Source organism: Dromiciops gliroides, chromosome 1 (genome assembly GCF_019393635.1).
Source record: "Dromiciops gliroides isolate mDroGli1 chromosome 1, mDroGli1.pri, whole genome shotgun sequence".
Lineage (NCBI taxonomy): Eukaryota > Metazoa > Chordata > Mammalia > Microbiotheria > Microbiotheriidae > Dromiciops > Dromiciops gliroides.
In genome coordinates, this window is record NC_057861.1 from 85943926 (window position 1) to 85961988 (window position 18063).

Below are 18063 nucleotides of genomic sequence, written 5' to 3' on the forward strand. Positions count from 1 at the left end.
ATCCAGGGGTTCTCTATTATCTGTAGGAACAAATATAAACTCAGTTTGCCATTTAAAGCTGTTTTCTATCTAAAGGCAGGCTGTATCAGGCTTTAAAAGCCAAAAAGAGGATTTTATATTTGATCTTGAAAGTAAAAGTCACTAGTTTACTGAGTCGTGTAGATGACATAATCAGACCTGTGTTGAAGATCAATTTGACAGCTGATTTGAGTGGGGAGAATTGAAGCAAGGAGATCAACCAGAAGGCAATTGCAATGATTCAGGCATGAGACCTCCAGGGTGGAACAGAGGCAATGGATGATGGGAATACTATAAGGCTGAGATTTGGTAGCACAAATTCAGCAACAGGAAAAAGGCTCAAGGAACTTGAAAGAAAAAGAAAGTATAGAGTTCACCTGGTTCACCAAAGGGTTGAATTGGGAAAGGGAGGAGAGTTGTAGCCAGTGCAGAGATGATGGTCTGGGAAAGAACTCAGAGGCAAAGAGATCGGAAGTCTTCTTTGTGACTGTGTGTTGCAGGAAATGGACATATTAAGTATGGAGGAAAGAAAACATATTGAGCCTGTGATAACTGCTTTCAGATATTTGAAAGAATATTCTGTGAAAGAGTTCTCTTTAGGGAATGTTGAGTTTGAGATGTGTATGGAAATGTGGACAATAGCCATTAGGCAGCTGGTGATAAGAGCCCCCTAAAGATCTGCATGAAATAATATTTATAACCCATGGCAGCGAATGAGACCACCAAGTGTGATAGTTAAGAAAGAGAAGAGAAGTGGGCCCAGGACAGAACTTTGGGGGTGAGGGTACTTGCAGTGTGGTCCAGGTGATATGGATAAAAATCCAGCAGAGCAGGCCTACAGGTAGGAAAAAAATCAAGAGAGAGCAATGTCACAAAAATCAGAGAGAAGATCATCCAGGAGGAGAAGGTGATCAACACTGTGTTCTTATAGGGAGGTCAGAAAGGATGAAGACTTGAGAAAAGGCCATTAGACTTAGCAATTAAGAGCATTGGTAACCTTAAAGTGGTGATCTTAGGTGAAGAGATCAAAAGCCAGACTGCAGAGAATTTGGAAGTTGGTTTGAATTTTCAGAGAGTATACCTGAAAGGGAGAGATATAGGACATTATGCAGTGATCAAGATTGGATCTGGTGAGGGATTTTTAATGATAGGGAAGATATGGTCATGTTTTTAGGCAACAGGAAAGAAGCTAATTGGTAGAAAGATTGCTCATTGGAGAGAAAAGTAGGGATGGCAGTGGGGGAAATCAGCTGTACAAGATGGTGCGGTATGGGGATCAAGGTTGCATGTAGAGCCACTTCTTCATCAGAAACTAGAGAGAATCTCCTGATGATAGTGGGGAAGGATGGCAAAGATTTGTGAGATGAAAAGGGGGAAAGAAGAAGCTCTTGGCGGAAGGTCATCCTTTTTTTAGTGAAGAGGCAGCCCTCAAATGAAAGGGTGAGGGAACTGGGTGCCATGGGAGTCTTAAGGAGAGACAAGAAAATTTCAAAAAGGGCAGTGTCATGAGTTTATGGAAGAATTGAAGTATCACCTTACTTTTCTAATAGTAATAACAGATTTGAACTGTGTGGAAACTATATGCATTCATCTTTTAGATAGTTGTAGCCACATACTGGATCAAAGACAATATGTGGAGTTGAATTCATAACTGGGCCCTCATTGGCCCAAAGTTTTGGGTACTATCTTGTTTAGTTTGAGAAACTTTGTGTTGCATGCATAACCTATATCAAATTGCTTCCTCTCTTGGGGAAGGGGGAGAGAACAGGAGGAAGAGAATTTGGAAGTCAATTTTTTTTAAAGTTTAAAATTACTTTTACATGTAATTGGGAAAAAATAAAATATTCTAAATTTTAAAAAAGAAATTTAAAAAACAAGAAGTGTGTTACTGCTTTTGTCTTCCTAGTAACAATGCGTCAGTTCGACCACCCGCATATTGTGAAGTTGATTGGAGTTATAACAGAAAACCCTGTCTGGATAATCATGGAACTCTGCACACTAGGGGAGGTACTATAAATTTTCCACTGTTACCTTTTATGCATTTTGAGTAGTCTGTAAACAATCTCAGTAGTAACTTATTTCTGTAAGTAAAGTAACGGTATTTGAGTGAAACAGTCCAAAATGATATTTTATTTAATGGAATCATTCTCATTGAATATTTAGTCTGGCCTCTATAAGCTAGTGTAATGAGACAGTAAATAGAATTCCATTTAGCTAACAGTTAATTCTTCCCTATTGTATTTTTATCAGAACTATTTGTATATAATTAAATATAATATTTGAGATTTAGATTCAATTTTTCCCTCCTGACCCATACTATATTGCTGCTGAGTAGACCATGACCTAAAGTCTGAAGGGAAAAACTTGAGAAAATAAATCAAACTCACATAACTGCAAATGGATAAATTGTGTAGCATTTATGTATAAATTAAATAGATTCTCATCACTTTTGGAGAGACTTGTACTACATAAGGACAAGATTCTAATTATTATACTACTGTTCCCTTTGAAAATTTGAGCTAACAAATAGGAATAAAGTGTTTTGAACACCAATTAAAGTCTATAGAAATGCCAAGTATTATATTAGCCTTTTTAAGTAGGGTAAAATGTTTTATTCTGCTTCTTTGATAATAAGATTTTTAGTGATAAGTTTCCAACTAACCAACCTGTTTGAAAGCTCAGAAGTCTTGGTAAAGTATTTTACGTTGCCCTATTTTTCTATCAACAACATGCTACATATCATGTCACTTGCCGTAAGTGGTGCTCTCCTATCTAACCATCAGTTGTTGTTGCTGTCATCAAGAGTTGCCTGCCCTAATGAGCTCTTCTCCCGTTCTAACTTTCTTCTAATAGAGTGTCCTCTGAGACAACAATATATCATTAGCATTTTATTTAAATTAAGATTCTGTAAACTCCAAATTAGGAGCCAAAGCATTTTCTTGAGGAGTGGTGAGATTAGTTTGGCTTCCTTACAGTTATTTTTGCATTGTTGAAGCTTTTCTTCTTTTCCCTCAGGTTGCACTTGGGTGCAGCCTTGCTAGAAGTCAGGCCTTCTCATAAGTAGATTCCTAATACATAGCAGAAAAGAAAATGTTTTATTTGCGCATCACTGCTTTACAAAGAAATAGTTCTTCTGGCTTGTAAATGCAGGTCATCTCATATTAGTTGGCTCAGAATTCTGTAGAATTGTGTTGTACATCTAATCTACATTCTAAATGACAGAAAGATGAATTTGACAATCTCAATGGCAGTAACTATTCTTCCACCCTAGTCTTGATCTGATATTTCATTGTGATGTAGAATTGACCAGGGGTTTTCATTCCCTGAGCACAAACTGACAGATCCTGCCAACTTAAAGGACTTTAAGGATAGACTCAGGGATTGATGATAAATGTCTTTAATCCAAGGACCTGTCTTGCTGAGCTCAGAGAGGCTTATCACCAGAAATTTGGCTACTGGGGAATGAATGTTTTTTAGCCATAGCAACTCATAAAGACATCCTACAGACTTGTTAAAGGCACTGCTATGGAGGAATAAACTACATATTAATTAATGGAGGGAGAACCCTGCTGACAAAAATCATGAATTCTTCAAGTATTAAAGTTACAGTAGTAACTCCAGGTAGAGTTACTCCTGGAAACACCAAAGAAGCCTAAGAAAACACCCAAGTTTTATTTCTACATTCAAAAGTCCTGGTTGAAATGTCAAATTTATATGAATTGTACATTCACATTTTTCTCCACCTCTTTTAATCTGATGTTACTTGTCATTGCCTGTATCTAGAACTTTGCAGATTTACTCAAACTATGTTCCTCCCTTTGTCATCTGTGTATTTTAAATATATCAGTTTAATTTCACTTGAATATAGCAGTAGTGTCTTTTTTAGAGGAAAAATCACAACATGTTCTATAATTGTACAAAATGCAATTGAATTTGTAATACATTGATGAATGTGGCCATTTAGACTAGACTTTTCTTCTTGATTGTTTCTGATGATTATCTCATTTGTTTGTTACTCTGAAAGCTGAGATCATTTTTGCAAGTGAGAAAATACAGCTTGGATTTGGCGTCTTTGATTCTGTATGCTTACCAGCTTAGTACAGCCCTTGCCTACCTAGAAAGTAAAAGATTTGTACACAGGTAAGAGAGACACAGAAACTTAAACTTGTACAGCTTTTGGGGATTGCGTTCTTTTCCCTTTTAAATGTGATGAGTATTTACAGAAAAAAAAGGATTTCTGGAAATGCGGTTCATTTTTTCCTCAAGATTTGTGTCCTCATTTTAATATGTTTCCTATGACTATGAGATTCAACTACACTGAATTAGATATTTATTAATTTATTTGAGGCTTATTTTTTCATGTGGATTAAAAATCATTCCATGTGAATCTTTTTATTACTCTGTACAAAGATAAACATAGTAGAGACTTAAGTGTATGTTGTCTTGAAAGTGTGTAAAATAAAATCCACTGTGTGAAGGGTGACATCTGCTGGGATTATGCTGAATTTGTATTCTGTGCCTCTTTACAATATAAATTAAAGTTAATTCCTTTAACATTTAGTTAACAAAGTCATAGTTATTTTTCATTTCTTAGAGAAGTTTGAGGATTCACTAGGAATGGGGAACCTGAAGGGCGAGGAAGAAGTTGTAGCAGTTCCACCATTTGAAGTCTATTCAAAAGCTAACTAGTGTGAGAAAACCTCTTGATTTAAAGGAAAACATTTAGGTTTTTAAAAAAAAAAAAAGTTGAATCAGGTCCCATATATAATTACATATATATATATATATATATATATATAAATTTTTTGTACAATAGCCACCATAAATGATAATGTCCAATAAGGCTTCCTAATAACTCAGATTTATGTTATTATTTATGATCTCATTTTATCTTCATAAGAAACTTGTTCTTATGAACAAGGGTTTTAAGTTGTGGTAGAGACTGTTATGTGCATTTTACAGATGAAGAGATTGAAGTTTAGATAAAGGTGAAGTAACTGACTTACCAAAAATTACGTAACCAATGAATGACAGATCCATGATGTGACCCTAGTCAGTGCTTTTCCCCCTACACCTGGCAACCTACTTTCCAGGAAGGAGAAAAAGGTTCTCATTATCTGTTAACTATATGAGTAGAATTTTTGTCATTCTGGAAGGGGAATTTTAGAAGCCAATTTGTATAAATAATAGTTGCTAAAAGGTTATGTGTTGTAAAAATCAAATATTGCATTACATAAGTTCTTTTTAAAAAATGCTTACATTGTCTAATCTATTCTATCATGTATCATGAGACGCATAAATATCACATATTTAGAGGTACAAAATAGAAAAGGTGTAAGTCTTGGAGTCATAAGACCTGGCTTTAAACCTTAGTGTTGTTATTTACAGCCTGTGTGACCTTGGTCAATTCACCTAAACCCTCTGGGCCTGTAAAATGAAGCGTTTGAAGTAAATTACCTCAGAGGTTCATTCACACACATGCTCACACATACCCACTAATTTGTAATCTTTTTTCTTGTATCTATTTATAGATAATTACAGACAAAATCTTGATTTTTCTTATAGTACAACTTATCATTCCAAATCTTTCTTCCTCAGGGACATTGCTGCTAGAAATGTGCTGGTATCTTCAACTGACTGTGTAAAATTAGGAGACTTTGGTTTGTCTCGATATATGGAAGATAGTACTTACTACAAAGGTAAGAAATGAGATAAAGCATATATGAATACAGATTTTTTTTAGAATTTTGTATTTTTGGTTTGACCTGCCAGCAAAGGTTAAAAAAATATCATTTTCTAAAAGAAAAAAATATATTTTGACACACCTAAATATAATGACACCTTTAAAAACAGCTTGACACAGTTTTAAAATCACCATAGAAAATGGGAAGAAACCAGAGGAGTTAAAATTATGTCCTGAAACTTTCTGAAGTCTTTCTCACGACCACTGTCATTGCCCATAGAATTAAATTTGTGAATTAGAGATGTGCTACATTATAGCTGTTGATTATTCCATTCTTTAACCACAACTTGGCCCACTAGTGAGTATTTTTCAAGTATTGGCACACAAAATTTCCTCATAATTGAAGTTTTTATGTTTTCAGTTTATTCTTGAAATATTATTTAAACTTTGAGTTGACTAAAATTTTCTAGACTGTACATGAGAAAAGTCCCCACAATTCTCAGTTTTGTACAAAGACCAGTTTGATTCACTTGGGATCTTGGTAGTAAACTAATTCATAGGTCATTGAGTTTATTCTTTCCCTTTACAACATCCCTGCTGAAAAGTGATCATCACCCAATTGCTACTTCAACACTTCCAATGCATGAGAACTGTCTGCCACATCAGGCAGTTCCATTTTGGATCATATTTAATTGTTAGGAAGTCACTGCTAATATTGAGTCAAAATCTTTCTCTTTATATACTTTAGCATATGTATAGTTAAACTGTGGGACAAACAGAATCACTTCATGCCTAGCAATTTATAGAGAAGCAGTAATGTTGGTGCTAATTTTGCACTAATAGTGTATTTGTCTGAACAAAAACTGTAGTTCCCAAATCTGTCTTGTACAAATGCAAAGTTCAGTTTATGGTCTTAGAGTATTCCCCACACCCTATCTTTTTCCCATTGCACTGAATTTACACTTTGTCCCATGGCTCAGGCTTTACTTGCCTTTTGGACAAATAGATCATTCTTTTTTGTTTGGTTGGTTTTTTGGTGAGGGAATTGGGGTTAAGTGACTTGACCAGGGTCACACAGCTAGTAAGTGTTAAGTGTCTGAGGCCAGATTTGAACCCAGGTACTCCTGAATCCAGGGCCAATGCTCTATCCACTGCACCACCTAGCTGTCCCCAAATAGATCATTATTGATGATACTCTTCACTCCTGCAGAGAGGGCTCCACAGAACTTACAGAACACAAAAAAGACCAGGGAGGAAGGCCGGGATAATGAATTTCAGAACCTGGGGTGGTATGAATTGGAAACAGCTTAGGCAGAAGGGAAGAATGGGAAACTTTGTATTTATTCCTTTCACTGACTGAAGCATTTGCCAACCCTGAGATAGAGATGGCAGGAGTTTGCTGGTTGCCAGGAGTTCCCAGTACCAATGAAATAACAGGCCAAGTTTTAAAAAAGTGGCAGAGTAGGCTAGGAAGATGCTGTTGAAATTATGTAAGTGGTAAAAATGGAAGAAAATGTATCTGGAATAGGAGAGAGTGGGAAGGTGGGAAAGTAATATGTCTAGGAAATAGGGAAGTGCTAATAAAATAGATTTTTCCCAAACCATATGTTACCTGGTCCCCTTAAAGCAATTTTGTGTTTAATTTGAATAAAATGGTCCTAGGATGGAGGAATCAGAGGATGTGGTAGACGTGACCAGAAAAGGCAAATTTCAGGGTAATGGCTAATAAGAAATATTGTTCAGATACAAATATGAAACATGTTCAGAACAAATAAATCAGGAAAAATGTTTCTCCCAACCAGGTCAGTGTTTTAAATATGATAATTTTGTATAATTACTGGTAAGTAATTTTTCCATTGATAAATTATAAGTTTTTTCATTAATAAAGTTCTGTTATACAGATGTGGCTTACATTCATTCTAATAGAGGAGTAATGTCAGCATCTACCCCCCAGGGTTATTGTTATGTTGACATTGACAAATGAGATAATAATTATAAAGTATTTAACACAGTACCTGGTACATAGTAATTGCTACCTAAATGTTAACTATCTTTTTTTTCCATAATAACGGTAAAATAATGACCTTTATTTCTAGGTTTGGCTCATGGAATTATTTTCCTTACTTTATAATTATCCTTTATCATATCTTATGTAAAATGTAAACCTTAAAGACATCATCATCAGAAGGAAATACTGGAAAAACAATCCACGAAGTATAAGACTGTAAAAAACGAGTATCTGACAATACAAAACAATTTTTATTAGGAAGACTTTTCTAACAGAGAACAATGGGACTGTATGTCAACCTAATCCAACTTCAAAAAGATGTGTAAAGGGGCAGCTAGGTGGCGCAGTGGATAAAGCACTGGCCCTGGATTCAGGACTGCCTGAGTTCAAATCCAGCCTCAGACACTTGACACTTACTAGCTGTGTGACCCTGGGCAAGTCACTTAACCCCCATTGCCCCCCCAAAACAACAACAACAACAACGACAACAAAAAAAAGATGTGTATAGAAGAGAGAAACATAACTAAGAACAAATGCAAAAGAGTATTTCATTAGTCCTATAAAAATATCAGCCTCATAGTCAGCAAGCATTTCTTTGACACCTCTTTTATGCCAGGCACTGTACTAAGCTCTGGGAATACAAAGGAAGGCAATTCCAGTCCTGAAAGTGCTCAGAGTCTAATGGGGGAGATGACATGTAAACAACTGTATATAGACAGTGTCATCTTTAACACCTCACTCATGCTCCTCACACCTCTAACCTGGTGCCAAGTCTTGCCTTTGTGTATCATATCTATCCTTCCAACTCGCCCCACCCCAACCCTGGCAGATCCCCAGCACATTATCCCTGGCCCGGAAGGTTATGATAACCTTTGAATGGATCTCTCTGCCTTGTATCTCTGCCTGTTTCAGTCACTCTTCCTCCACACAACATTCAATGGGGTTTTCCTAAAGTACCCACCTGACCATATCATTTGGGGGTGGGGGCATCTTTTTGGAGATGGATGGATTTCATTCCACATGGTGGAACAAACATAACCCTCCTCTTTCAGGCAAGTATGAATCTGAGAATGTAACTGTTAAAGTTGGAGGATAATTAAACATGGACTTTGAATGTACTCAGTCAGTAGCAACTACCCTTGCTAATAAAATTCATTGTCTTTCTCCCTGTTGCTTCTAGAATCAAATAAAAACTTCTCTGCGTGTCCTTTAAAGCCTTTTACAGTCTGGACCCTTAGTACCTGTCCAGCTTTCTTTCAAATTAATGTTTTCCATGCATTCTAGAATTGGACCATAGTCCCTGCTTTTTATTTCTTAAAAATGGCATACCACATTCATCTCAGTGCCATTGCACTGACTGTTCCTTCCTCATCTCCAAATATCTTAGCATTCCTGCCTTCCTCAAAGAGTAAACTCATGTGCTGTCTTCTACAGGACACCTTTTTTGGTCCTCCACAGCGGTTACTGCCGTGTGTGTGTGTGTGTGTGTGTGTGTGTGTGTGTGTGTCTGTGTGTCTGTGTATTCATATACCTGTTGTCTCCACCATTAGAATATGAGCTCCTTTAGGGCTGGGACAGTTTTGCTTTTTTCTTTGTATCCTCAGAGTTTCACATAATCTCTGATTGGTTAATGAGAATTGAGATTACCTTCCTTCCTCTTCCCGTCCTCTCGTTCAGGCATAGGTAAAAGTATATAATCAATAAAAGTGACTCAATTCAGGTATCCCCAACCAATAATTCAGGATATACTAATTAGTGTGAAAGCCTTATGTGTTAAATCACCCAGTCACTTGCTGCCACCATGTTCCATCTCTCCACATGCTATCACTGCTGTACTTAAGACTTCTCTTCCAGAATCTTATTCATATATACAGAGATGTGAGGGACCTCTAGGTTCAAGGCTATTGTGTGTGTGTATATATATATATATATATATATATATATATATATAACTCCATATCTTGAGAGGAGCTAAAAGCCAAATGATACAGTGGATTTTAAAATTTTTATTGACAGTGACTATGTCTAAAGATGGACTGTGTAAACTGAATGACTGCATTTCATTGTCATCGTTTTCATTCATAATCCTATGTTTTGTTTAATGTTTTTAAAAACATTATCCTGAAAAGGGATCCACCAGACTTCCAGAAGAAGTCAGTAGCACCAAAAAAAAGGTTAAGAATACTTGGTTGAGAGAGAACTTTAATATTCTCAAAAGCATGCAAAACAAGAAGTTTTTCTTTAAAAGCAAATGTCTCTTTCTTCTAGCTTCCAAAGGAAAATTACCTATTAAATGGATGGCTCCAGAGTCAATCAACTTTAGACGTTTTACCTCAGCTAGTGATGTATGGATGTTTGGTAAGTGTTTGTTTGTTTACCATTGATCTGTTTAAGCATGCATGTCCTAGGAGCCAACTATTACTAGTTTTAGCCTGTACTTATTGAGTTATTTCATGTTCCTTGATTATTAACAGGCCAGAAACAGAATTCTTTTGTTTCCAGTTTTCGTTGCATATATTCCCAAACTCTTGTTTTAGACAGCTTTACATATTCCGAGAAGTAAAATTTGATTTCTAAATTGTGTGGATTTTGTTTTATTTTTCTTCTTTTCCATGACAGCTAGTATTTGAGTAATCACTGATTGCTTTTAATAATAGTAAGATTAGAGGTGAAGGAGTGTTTTTTAAATAAGATTTCTGGTGAATAAGGCATTCATTTTTACTGAAGCCCTTTATTTGGGAATTTGACTAGCAGGTCAGAACTGGATTTGGGAATCTGTAATTATAACATTTTACTATGCTTCACTAAAAAATATTCAGGAATATCCCAGCTAAGATAATAACTAATAATGGCTAGCATTTATATAGCACTTTAAGGTTTGCAAAATACTGATCTCATTTGATCTTCACAACAACCCTGAGAAGGTGGGTGTTTTATTGATTCTCACTTTACAGAGGAGGAAACTGAGGCAGACAAAGGTTAAAGTGACTTTCCCAGGGTCACACAACTAGTATCTGAAGCAAGATTCAAATTCAGGCCTTCCTGTCTTCAAGTCCTGTGATCTATCTACTGTGCCTCCAGCTGCTTTTAAGATGTCTCAGAAAAACAAAAACTACCATTATGGGGGCCTTTATGAACATAGATATAAAATGATCATTTGTATCTCAATTCATAATCTAAATAACTGAGTTTGATTATAATGTGTTAAACTACATTCTTGGGGGAAACTTTGTGTAAAACCTGTGTATTTAACTTGTTTTGTTATGCCATCCTGTATACCCACTTCAATCATTAGTGTATAGTCCATCCTTTTTAAGATCAAATTCATCCTTCACAGGTTTTGTTTACTTGATTTAAGTAGAAATACATGAGAATAAAATTAAACCTTGGGGGAGAAAACAGTATTAGGGACAAATGAAGAAAAATATAAACTTAATTCTCATAATTTTAAATGTAAATAGATTAAATAATCTAATAAAATGAATGAGTGATAAATTGGATAAGAAAACAACTCCCCACTCCCACCCTGGGCCAGCCATCTTTTGCTTACAAGAAACACTTAAAAAACAAAGATACACATAGAATAAGAATGAAGGAAGGCCTGGAAAAAATTTCTATTAAGTGAATCCAAAAAAGCAGAAGTTGCAGTCATGCTATGAGAGAAAGCAAAAATAAATATTTAAAAATGGATGAACAAAGAAATAATATTATGCTGAAAGTAACTCTGCTATCTGGACAAATGATAAAATCCACTCCAAAACTCCATTCTTTTTTTTTCTGTTCAAAAAATACCTGGGAGCTTTCATTTCTTTTTGCTACAACTTCCTTCTCATTTCATTTCTAGCAAGAATGTCAAGATCAATATGATTCAGCTCCTCTAGCAATATTTCTATGTTCTGTTTATTGGACAAGGACTTCATGTATACAGTATTAACATTCAGATTGTTTTCAGTCAAAAGTCTTAAAAACTCTGTGATTCTTAACAATGTCTGCCCACTTGCCTTCTGCTTTGCCCCTACGCATCACTGGCAAAGCAGAAAGAAGCTACAGGACTGAGGACCATTTTTTAAAATAACATTTTTGGAGTAGCTGGGTGGCGCAGTGGATAAAGCACCAGCCTTGAATTCAGGAAGACCTGAATTCAAGTCCAGCATCAGACACTTGACACTTACTAGCTGTGTGACACTGGGCGAATCACTTAGCCCTCACTGCCCTGAAAAACAACAACAGCAACAACAACAACATTTTCTTGTTTCTTTGGTTGGCCATGGCCAAAAAACTTTTATGTCCAGCCTACTATTTTTTATTAGCTAGGTTGGTTCTCAGAAAACAGAATTAGTCTGTTCCTGGGGCCATACTGGAAGCCTTTCCAGAAGAGATCCTGCCCCAGCTTGTACTCTGCTGACTTTGAGAACCCAATGAGGCACTGGACTAAGACTTCATGAAAGATTATATGCCTGGTATGTGTCATGTGCTTAATAAATGCTTGGTGATTGATTGATGTGTCTTCCTGATTCTTCTCCAGTCTAAACCTCCCCGATTACTTTAACCCATCCTCATTGCCTTCCTCTCTGGAGGATCTCTCAACTAAGCAATTTCCTTCCTAAATTGTGAACCCAAAATAGATACCAGATAGATACAATTCTCTAAGGGCTCTGCCACTCGATATAGCCTGAGATTCCATTAGCTTTTTCAGCTGCCATGACAGGTGGCTAAATGCACAATGGATAGTGCTAGACTGGGGAGTGAGAAAGACTAGAACTAAAATCCTGCCTCAGACATTTAATGGTGGTATGACCCTGGGCAAGGCGTTAGCTTCTCTCAGCCTCAGTTTCCTTATCAGTACAATGGGAAGAATAATAATAGCATCTGCCTCACAGGGTCATTGTGAGGATCAAATGAGATCATATATGTCTGTCACTTTGCAAACCTAAAAGTGCTTTATAAATATTCACTATCATCATTATACCACAATGGTTCACTTATACCGATTTTTCAGGCAAACCTCTGTCTACATAAGCTTCTTTCTTCTAAGTAAATCTTGTAAAGATGATTTGTCATATCTGTCCCAGTTCAGTTTCCAAGTAAAATAAGCATTACCATATACAAAGAGGAATAAAGATTACCAATAAAACTGAGAATATCTTATGTACAGCTAGCTTTTCTAATATATACTGATATGTAATATTTAATATGGAATTTTCAAAGCTGTCCTCTTGTCTGTTTTCTTCTGCCCTTCCATCTCTTCATGTTTTAAAAACCTTGTAATGTATAAGCATAGTCAAGCAGGGCAGAGGGGTGAGTCGTGGGAGAAGTCCAGAGAGGCCGGGAGGAAAACCGCAAGAGTGAAAGAATGGACTTGTTTCCCTGGGCTCCAGGAGGAAGTCACCAATGACTCTTGAGGCCGCAGGGGCAGAGGCATCTTCTAGAACGAAAAAGCCAGAATCAGTGGTGGATTCAGCCAAGGAAAAGTGTTTTGTAGTCACTGTGAAGAATAAGCAGGGTTTCATGGAAGAGTTGTAAGAGAGGCTATCTAAAATTATGAATCGTAAATGTTAGTGAGAGAGAGAAGTTCAGTCCCTATGTTACATTCATTAGATGTAATAGAATTTGCATTTTTTAATTACAGAAAAGCTGAGTAAGGCCATGTGACAAACTATTGGAAAAGCCAAGCTTAAATAGAAATTCCCTTCTAATTTTGACTTAAAGCCTTATGAAATAAAAATATGGTATTATACTTTTCCCCAAAGATTATTTCCCACCTAATAGATCATTTGACCACTTTAAGTCAGTCTATCAGTTAAAACTAAAATTTCCCCCCAAAAAAATTTTTATAAAAAACAAAACAAAAAAACAACACTCTAAGGTTTCAACCTATCATCACACATTCCATAATAAACTTTATAAAAAGTGACTCTATAGAATTGTTTGGGATGGGGGCAGCTGGGTGGCACAGTGGATAAAGCACTGGCCCCAGATTTAGGAGGACCTGAGTTCAAATCTGGCCTCAGACACTTGACACTTCCTATGTGTGACCTTGGGCAAGTCACTTAACCCCAGTTGCCTCACCCAAAAAAAAAAAAAGAAACGATGAGAGCAGGCAGATTTCAGAAAAACCTGGAAGGACTTGCATGAACTGATGCTGAGTGAGATGAGCAGAACCAGGAGAACATTGTACACAGTAACATCAACATTATGTGTTGATCAACTGTGATAGACTAGATTCTTCTCACCAATCCAACAGTACAAGAAAGTTCCAAAGGACTCATGATGGAAAAGGCTCTCCAAATCCAGAAAAAAGAAAAAAAAAGGAACTGTGGAATATGGATGCTGATTGGACCATACTATTTCTTTTGTTTTTTGTGGTGTTGCTTTTCTTTTTTGAGGTTTTTCCTTTTTGCTCTGATTCTTCTCATATAACATGACTAATGCAGAAATATGTTTTATATATATATATATATATATATATATATATATATATATATAAAACCTATATCAGATTACCTGATGTCAAGGGGAGTGGGGGAGGGAGAAAAATTATAAATTGGAAATCTTATCTAAACAAATGTTGAAAACTAAAATAAATTTTTTAAAAAAAGACATGTGTTGGGGACACTGGCCCTGGAGTCAGGAGGACCTGAGTTCAAATCTGTCCTCAGACACTTAACACTTACTAGCTTTGTGACCCTGGGCAATCACTTAACCCCAATTGCCTCCCCCCCTCCCCAAAAAAAGACATGTTATTGTTCAGTCATTTTTTAGTCCTATATGACTCTTCAAGACCCCATTTGTGGTTTTCTTGGCAAAGATACCTGAGTGATCTGCCATTTCCTTCTCCAGCTCATTTTACAGATGAGGAACTGAGGCAAACAAGGTTAAATGACTTGCCCCGTCTTACACAGCTAGTAAGCGACCAAGGCTAGATTAGAATTCAAAATGTTAAGTCTTCCTGATTGCAATCCTGGAAGATATTACTGTCTTTTGATTTTGTTACAAATACTGTCATTACATTCTCTCCTCATCTAAGGTCCAGGAATTATGTTATTTACATGTCTTTGATAGATGCACAGTCAGATGATATGATAGAAAGAGAATTATCACTCTGCTATTTACTATTTATGTGATTTTTTTTCCTCCTTTAAAGTTGGTTTCCTCTTTAGTAACTGAAAGGAATTGCACTAGATGATTTCCAAGGTTTCTTCCAGCTTTAAATCCTGTGTAATTCTATGAAATGTCCAAGAAACTGAAAAAAAAAATTTAAGATGCAGTATTTATCAAAACAGTCATATAGTAGGAAGTCATAAATATTTGTTCAACTGAATTAAAATGTCAGAGGAGTAGATTCCAAGACTGGTCGGTGAATGTGCAGCTCATTTTCCATATGTATCAAAGATGATAATTAAAGCCTCATTGCAAGTCATATTCAGAAACACTGGCATTAGACTTTGTTATAGGAAAACTATTAACATTCCTTCCTGAGATATATTCATTTTTCTTCAAAGATTTCCTAAACTAATATAGAGTTACTTTAATCTAACATCAGGTTACATTGCATTTTCTATTCTATATAGCAATATTACCATCCATTCCTTTACTTTTCCCCAAGAATTCACAGATCATAAAATGATGCTAAATACACTCAAACATCAGGGCAGCTAGGTGGCACGGTGGATAAAGCACCTGCCCTGGATTCAGGAGGACCTGAGTTCAAATCCAGCCTCAGACATTTGACACTTACTAGCTGTGTGACCCTGGGCAAGTCACTTAATCCTCATTGCCCTGCCCTCCCCCCGAAAAAAAAATACATTAAAACATCATAGATCGGGGCAGCTAGGTGGCGTAGTGGATAGAGCACCAGCCCTGGAGTCAGGAGTACCTGAGTTCAAATCCGGCCTCAGACACTTGATACTTACTAGCTGTGTGACCCTGGGCAAGTCACTTAACCCCAATTGCCTCACTAAAAAAAAACAAAACAAAAACAAAACATCATAGATTTTGAACTGAAAGGGAACTTTGAAGCCACATAGTCCATCCTTCTCATATCATATCTTAGGCTCTGAGAGGTGACTTGCTGAAGAATGCATGAGATTAAGCTTTGTAATAGAGCTGATTGGAAATTTTAATAATGTAGAAATTAATTATACTAATAATTCATACATCATTAAATTTTCCAGTGAGCTCTGTCTTTTTCAAAGTTTGACCTCATGCAATAAGTTCCTTCCAATCCACTTTAAATCAAGCAAGTGGTTTTTATTAGAGTACAGTTATGGGAAAATATGCGGGATGTGAAGCCAGGGAACCTGGGTTCAAATCCTGGCTGTTATTTACTACCTGTGATCATCAGCAGTTTAGAGCTGAAAGGATCCATGGAGATATCAAGACCAACCCCCTCACTTTACCAAAAAAAAAAAAAAAAAAAAAAGGAACCTTGGGCATAGAGAGGTACAATGACTTGTACAATGTCACAACTGGTAGTAGCATAACCAAGATTGAATTCTAATCCAAGTTTCCTCACCCCTAATACAGTAAACCATGCTACTTCTCCAAGGCATCTCACAAAAACCTTAGGGGAGGAGTCCACAGAAATAAGAATGTGTAGCACTGTAAATGTCACGCATTTATATGTGGGAAAAGGCTGTGATGTTTTCTTTTGATGACCAAATTTAACAGTACAGAAATATGAGATGCATGTCAGAGGGGTCTTAACCCCCTCATTATAACACTTTTTTTTAAAACATAGACATACAATCTCATTTGTATTACAGTTAGTCTCTTTCCTACCAGATTATAAACTCTGTAAGAACTAGGATTGAGTCTTACTCATCATTGTGCCCCACTTTGCCTATGGTCAGCATCTTATACATAGGTACTTAACTAAAGATTGTTGCTGCTGATTGTTAAATGCCTCCTGTTTACCCATTAACCCATGGCCTTAAGAGATCATTTTGAATGCAACCTTATAATTTGAGATTGGGGGAAAAACAATACATCATATTAACAATTTGTTTTCTTTATTCACTGAATACTATTTTTTTAATTCTAGGGGAAAGTATTACTATATTATGCACTATGTAGTTTTAATTTTTAATGGTGTTTTCAGTTTATTGGGAATTAAAATTGATTTGCTTCATTCACTTTTTCTCCTCCTGCTTCACAGGTGTATGCATGTGGGAAATTTTGATGCATGGTGTAAAACCCTTCCAAGGAGTGAAGAACAATGATGTAATTGGTCGAATTGAGAATGGTGAACGGTTGCCAATGCCTCCAAATTGCCCTCCAACCCTCTACAGCCTTATGACAAAATGCTGGGCATATGACCCCAGTAGACGACCCAGGTTTACTGAACTCAAAGCACAGCTCAGGTACGGTGTATGTCTTTTCTTTCATTACATTTTATTTTCTAAAATCAGCAAAAATCCATATCTCTCCCACCCACCCAAATTGAGAATTAAAAAAATTACTGTATATGCAAACATGTATAGTCAAGCAAAACAAATTTTCATATTGACCATGTCTAAAAATATAGAGAAACTTCATTCTGTACTCCTTCCATTCGCTATCAGGAGGCGGATAGCATGTTTCATCATTCATCCTCTGAAATTGTGGTTGATTTACAATGATGAGAGCTCCTCGTTCTTTCAAAAGTTGGTTGTCTTTACCATACTGCTGCCGCTGTAAAAGTTGTTCTCTTGATTCCATTCTCTTTACTCTGCATCACTTCATATAAGTCTTCCCAGGTTTCTCTGAAATCATCTCTTTCATCACAATAGTATTCATAACTTCTTCAGGTATTCCCCAGTTCTTTGCTCTTTTTTTCCAGATATTTTTATACATCCTTAGTTTTTTTTGCGAAAGACTGATACCTTCTCTTAATCTGCCTCCCACTAATTATCCCTTCTCCTATTCCCAAAACTGATGTATTTTATATGTATATTCTTCCCTTCTTTAACCAGTTCAAGTATCAGCTGCTACCCCTACCTCTTTCTTCTTCATTTAAACACTCTTTCACTTTGGGCCTAGGATTGATGACCTGGTTATTCCTCTGCAGGCTTCAAAGCCCCACTGATGCTGCTGCTTACTTCTGAACCTGCTACTTTCTTAAATATCACCCTGAGCAGAATAGTACTTACAGGCACAGGTTCCCTCATCAGTCTACCCTGGATCTATGACCCAGAACAAGGTTGTAGGTGACAAAGCTTCCACTTGCCACCTCTTCCCACCAAGGTGCCCCATTATAGGTCTGGGAGGGTACCCTGGTTTGGATCTGAAACCTCCTCTAGCTCTAAGGTGTAACCTCTCCTTGTACTGCCACGATTTCTGGCCATACCCTATCCCCCTCTCTACAGACTTCTCC

The 18063-nt window shown here is 36.6% G+C and overlaps 1 protein-coding gene across 18 annotated transcripts in view; it reads left to right on the forward strand.

Annotated features, from left to right (window-relative positions):
- PTK2 (protein tyrosine kinase 2) overlaps positions 1 to 18063 on the forward strand; it is a 428530-nt gene that overhangs the window by 321438 nt on the left and 89029 nt on the right. For all 18 annotated transcript variants that reach the window (XM_043978984.1, XM_043978985.1, XM_043979000.1 and 15 more), the window contains 5 exons: positions 1925 to 2025; positions 4043 to 4158; positions 5617 to 5717; positions 9978 to 10067; positions 16867 to 17071. In XM_043978984.1, coding sequence (XP_043834919.1) covers positions 1925 to 2025; positions 4043 to 4158; positions 5617 to 5717; positions 9978 to 10067; positions 16867 to 17071 — 613 coding nt within the window. The remainder of the gene's footprint in view (positions 1 to 1924; positions 2026 to 4042; positions 4159 to 5616; positions 5718 to 9977; positions 10068 to 16866; positions 17072 to 18063) is intronic.